The 5,599-nt window shown below is 52.0% G+C and overlaps 1 protein-coding gene across 1 annotated transcript; it reads right to left on the reverse strand.

The window, feature by feature from the left end:
• Positions 1-232: 232 nt before the first annotated feature.
• On the reverse strand, positions 233-5,205 carry Armcx2 (armadillo repeat containing X-linked 2). The gene is made up of 5 exons (XM_026379978.2): positions 5,125-5,205; positions 4,794-4,853; positions 4,131-4,234; positions 3,732-3,808; positions 233-3,284 (listed from the first exon to the last, which is right to left on the reverse strand). Exon 5 carries the CDS (start codon positions 3,153-3,155, stop codon positions 549-551), a length of 2,607 nt encoding a protein of 868 aa, XP_026235763.2. The 5' UTR covers positions 3,156-3,284; positions 3,732-3,808; positions 4,131-4,234; positions 4,794-4,853; positions 5,125-5,205; the 3' UTR covers positions 233-548.
• Positions 5,206-5,599: the final 394 nt, after the last annotated feature.

Here is a 5,599-nt window from a genome sequence, read left to right on the forward strand (position 1 = left end):
GTTTATATGTACCCTGGCTCATGGAAGCTTTCCTCAGCAAGCTCTGCTTTATTTAACCAGAGAGCATATATTTGATAATAAGCACATGCTCATGTACTGTTAGTAATCCTTTTGTTTTCATGTCCCTTATCTCTTCAGCTAGATTTCAAATTAAAGCATGAAGACAATTTCTTGTCATTTAAAACATACAACTTTATTGATGATACACAAATGAAGTCTTTGGTGGATAAATTCAAGTCAAAACAAATAATAGCAGAGTAGGCCATTCACGATGGACAGATTCACTGTCAAGTCACATAGAAGAACCAGTAAAAATATTCCATCTAAGCAGCACGATTAAAATCACAAATGTATTTTCAGTACAAGAGGACTATTTGGTATTCATAAATGACTGTCACAGATAAGATCACTCTGGATGATTATTCAAAACTGGCAGCTGAAAGGATCCCTTTACTATACAAGCAAATGGAAAAGCAGTAACTTTCAATTTTCAATGCTTCCAGACTACAAGAACAAGGAATTTCAAGTCTTTTGAGAGCACACAACAATCAAAATTTGTTCACCAGTTTTATAACTTTCACTTTTACCAAGAGGTCATGGTGATTTGCTAAGGCTCGAATTTTCTTAACGCACACTCCAGATGTAGTGCATAAGTAAAAAAGGGAACCTTTGTTGAATTCTCTGTAGTTGAACACTTCTGCTCTGAGATTGTCATAGATAATCTCAAATAGAGTAAGGGCATTGATAAGAATTTCTGATTCCACGTAAGAATTATACAGGGAACTAAATGATGATGGCACTTGGGTACTGAGAAGTTTTTTAAGCATATCTGGATTTTCAGCAAAATTGGAAAGTATTTTCAAAATCTCAACCTTGATTTTCCCACCTCCCTGAGATAACAAACGGAAAAAGTTTGCAATGGAATTGACAAGCAGGTGCTGGTAGTCATTGGTAATAGTCATGTTCGTTAAAAATTTTAGTCCAACTACCTGTACTGCTGAGTTCAGGTTAGAGGCCATAATATCATCCATTACTTTGTTCATGTATACCTGAAGACGGCCCTGGTTTTCATAATTTTCACTCAGGTTATTCATGGCCATTAAGGCTTTTTCTTTAATGTGGGGATCAGTTTTGTTGATCATGTTTGCAATAATTGGGAGGCCTCCCAATTTGCGAATCGTCTCTTGGTTACATGAATAATTGGCATTGTTGCTCAAGGTGAGCAAAGCTACCTGTTGAATGAAGGGATCATCTGATTTCTGAAGCAAGGCAAGTACTTTCCTGAGATCTCGGACACCCAGAATCTCATCAATTTCATAAGGAAAGGGGCGCTTCTGCATGGGAACAGGTTTTTTCCCTCTCCCTCTGCGCTGGGTTTCTGGTTCAGAATCCAAATCCGACTCTGTGTCAGTCCACCCAGATTCCCCTTCCTCAGAGTCAGGGACCTCTGCTAGGAAAGCCTCTCCCCCATTAGCGGAGGCTGCAGCAGCAGCTGCAGCCCCATCCCCAGGGCGGAATCCCATTCCCAACTCATCTACTTCAACCTTGCTTTTCTTGCTCTTGCCTTTGCCTCCAGTCCGGGACCGGGTTCCACCCTTGGCTCCACCTTTGGGCACAGCTCCAGTGGCAGAGGCAGCCTTAGGTATAGCCCCAGTGTGAGCCCCAGGGGTTGCTTTCTTGCCAGCTACTGCTGTTCTAGGAGACCCTGAAGTTCCAGGAGCCTCTGCAGCCCCAGTAGGTGCTGCTGACCCAGCAGGCAGTGTGGGCACAGGAGACTCGGCCACCTCTGCAGGTGCTGCCATTCCAGAAGTCCGGGCTACCTCAGTAGGTGCTGCCACCCCAGGAGCCTCCACAGCCTCTGAGGCTGCTGCCACCATAGCAGATGCTGCTGCCCTGGGAGGTGCTGCTGTACCAGGAGACACTGCTGCTCTAGGAGGTGCTGCTGCTGCTCCCCCATGAGCTGCCACTGCCCCATGAGTTGCTGCTGCCCCTGGAGATGCTGTAGCCCTGGGAGGTGCTGCTGCCCTGGGAGGTGCTGTTGCCCCGGGAGGTGCTGCTGCCCCGGGAGGTGCTGCTGCCCTGGGAGGTGCTGTTGCCCCGGGAGGTGCCACTGCCCCGGGAGTCGCTACTGCCCTGGGAGGTGCTGCTGCTGCCCCGGGAGTCACTGCTGCCCTGGGAGGTGCTGCTGCTGCCCCGGGAGTCACTGCTGCCCTGGGAGGTGCTGCTGCTGCCCCGGGAGTCACTGCTGCCCTGGGAGGTGCTGCTGCTGCCCCGGGAGTCACTGCTGCCCTGGGAGGTGCTGCTGCTGCCCCAGGAGTCACTGCTGCCCCGGGAGTCACTGCTGCCCTGGGAGGTGCTGCTGCTGCCCCGGGAGTCACTGCTGCCCTGGGAGGTGCTGCTGCTGCCCCGGGAGTCACTGCTGCCCTGGGAGGTGCTGCTGCTGCCCCGGGAGTCACTGCTGCCCTGGGAGGTGCTGCTGCTGTCCCGGGAGTCACTGCTGCCCTGGGAGGTGCTGCTGCTGTCCCGGGAGTCACTGCTGCCTTGGGAGGTGCTGCTGCCGCCCCAGGAGTCACTGCTGCCCCGGGAGGTGCTGCTGCCCCAGGAGGTGCTGCTGCCCCAGGAGTCACTGCCACTCTGGGAGGTGCTGAAGCCCTTGACGCCTCTGCTGTGCTGGGAGCTTCTGCCACTGCAGGGGCCTCTGCAGCTGTGGGAGCCTCTGCCACCATAGGAGGTGGTGCCACTGAAGAGGCTGCTGCAGCCACGACTACTGATTCAATCTTAGGCCCAACCCCAGCTCCATCTGTCTCCTGGACCTGATTTCCTGCCCCACTCTGAGCCTCGGGGCTAGACACAGCTGGGACCACTGGCTCAGCTCCTGCAGTATCAAGAGCAGAGGCTTCATCCTGAGCCTTGTCCTCTGCCCCAGTATGGACTGGAGCTGGGGGACTGAATCCTGGCCCAAGGTCAATAGTGAACCCAGCCCTTAGCCCAGCTTTAGCCCTGGCTCCAGTCCCAGCTGCAGCCCGGTTCTTGGGCTTGGCCAGTCTCTTCTTCTTCTGGTCTCTTCCCCTGGTGTATTTGTAGACGCAGTACCAGGCACCAGCCCCAATCACTATCCCTGCAGCTACACAGCCAGCATCCCGAACACGGCTCATGGTGCAGCTGGTGTGATTCTCTGATCCAGGGTGTAGAATTGGCTTGCCTAAGTGGGATGTGTGCACGTCAAGGTGAGGTCTTCAGCTCAGGCTTGTGAGTTTTGCTGAGGCTGTGAGCTGAGCAGAACCCTGGGGTAAATGTTAGAAATGATTAGGGTGGGCTGGGGTTGTGGCTCAGCAGTAGAGTGCACATCTAGCATGTGTGAGGCCCTGGGTTTTGATCCTCAGCACCACATAAAAATAAATAAATAAAATAAAGGTATAAAAAAATTTTAATAAAAAAAATGAGGTTTAGGGCTCTGGCTCCCTTTGTGTCTAAAAAGGCCTACTTACAAGAGAGTTTAGGAGCACAACGCTTTGTGGGTGTGCTAGCATCCAAATACATGTGCCAAGGCCTGTGTTTGCTGATTTAGAGAACAGGTCCTATCTTCACCCTAGCTTACCCTCTCAGTGACAACAGAATTTCCTTGACCCTTGATGAGAGGCAGTATGAAGACTAGTGGAGAGTGAGAACTCTCAGATTCAGTCCTGATGTTCCCACCCCCACCCGTGTAGGTGCCTAGATGGTACACATACCACCTTCCTGGGATGAGAAGCAGTTAGCTGTTTTCCACTGGACCTGCAGTTGCACAGAGCCTAAGAGGCAAATGGACCTGCAGACAGATAACAAAAGGCTTTTTTTGAGTCTTTGGTGAACATATTCTGGTTCCCTTCATGATTTGTATTCTTGTGGATCAAAATCCCTCCCCTTCCCCCCCACTAAGGTTCCTCTTTTTCCTCTCTAGCCTTTTCTCCTTAAACTATTAACTAAGGTGAATGCCACGCCCCTTCCTCTGCACCAAAAAGTACTGGCCTAGGCAAGGGGTACCTTTTCAGGAGAGAAGATGCAGGAGGAGGAGCTATGGTCTTACTCTGCTCTGATTTCTGCCACACCCACACCATGGTCCCCAGACAGTTGCCACCCTCAACACTGACCTCGGAGGTTTCAAGGTTGCTTCTTCCTTCGGTTTAGTTAGAGCTTCAGGCAAAGACAGACTAAAGGGCAGAAATACAGACTGCAGACGTTGGAGACTGAAAGCCTGGTGGATGGATCAGCACCCAAAACAAGATTTCTATTAATCGCCTTTCAGTATTATTCGCACACCAAAATGTTCAACAATTCTACCTCTCAATTCCCTCGTTTCCTCTATTCTTCCTATCCCACCCCCAATTCCCCCTCTTGCGCAGGCTCCCCAGGCATTCAACCCCTCCTTCCTCTTTGCCCCGCCCCCAGCCGCCATTTCTCCCAGAACACCGCCACACCCCTTCTTCTGCACCCTAGCGGGAGGCGAGGGGAGGCGGCGGGGGGCGGGGGAGAGGGAGTGGGTGGGAATTGGTGAGAAGGGGTACTTCTACCGAATGCTGGATCAGTCGCAGCATGGGGGATTTTAGCCAGTCGATTTAGTGTCACTCCCCTATTTTTTACTCTTTAACCTCCAGGCCTAGCGTTAGACTGCATTATCCTGCAGAACAGGAGCAGTTTTGCCTTCTCGATTTCAGGGTCGTGATTTTCCAGGGTTTCTCCGCTCTGGGCTCCGCCTCCCGCCCCCTCCCCCCACGCCAGTCCTCCGATAACCGCCATTTCTCCCTCCTGCATACCCGAATTCCTTTTCCAGGACTGAAAAGATGAGGGTGAAAAGCCTTGCGAGCTGGAGGTGTCTGTAAAAGCAGTCTGGGTATTAGAACGGTGGTTTTCAGGGTTCCCCCCTCCTATGAAGCTCAGACAGCGCCAAACCTGCCATCTCTTTCACAGAGGCTGGCACACCCATTTCCCAGTACCCCCAAATGACAGAGGGCTCGCCGGGGAGGGGAGGGGAGGGGAGGGGGAGGACAGGGATGGTAGGGGTGGGGGATGTCTGCAAAGTAAGGGCGGGAGTGAAACGTCCAGATTATTTCCCTACTGCAGCCCCTGCGGTCACCCATTCCCAACCTCCCCGCTGGCCTTGTGTGCGCTGCCACGTTTATTTCTCTTCCCTCCTCCTCTCAAAACAGGACAGGATGTGGGGTGCAGGGCCTGGGTGTCAAAAAATAAAATAAAAACAAAAACAAAGCATTGACTGGAAGAGGAAGCAAGCGGATTCCTCTCAAAATCCATCAAGGTTTTTTCTTTCCCACCCTCTCTTCCCTCCACCCACCAAAACAAGCTACGTCTAGGCGCCAAGGATCTAATCTTGAAAGCAGGCCTGAAGCGGCGAGGAAGAGGCAAGCGAGGCTTTAGATTCCCGCATCCCTAGGCTACTCCTATTCAATGGTCCCAGGACATGCCCACCCTCACACCCACCTGCAGGGATCAGGGGAAATGTTCTCCTCCTTCTCCTCCTCCTCCTCCTCCTCCGCCTCCTTCTCCTCCTCCTCCTTCTCCTCCTCCTCCTGGCCTGGGTTAAATGCTCAGCAGTGCGCAGCGT

Source organism: Urocitellus parryii, chromosome X, assembly GCF_045843805.1.
Source record: "Urocitellus parryii isolate mUroPar1 chromosome X, mUroPar1.hap1, whole genome shotgun sequence".
In the NCBI taxonomy this organism is placed as follows: Eukaryota; Metazoa; Chordata; class Mammalia; order Rodentia; family Sciuridae; genus Urocitellus; species Urocitellus parryii.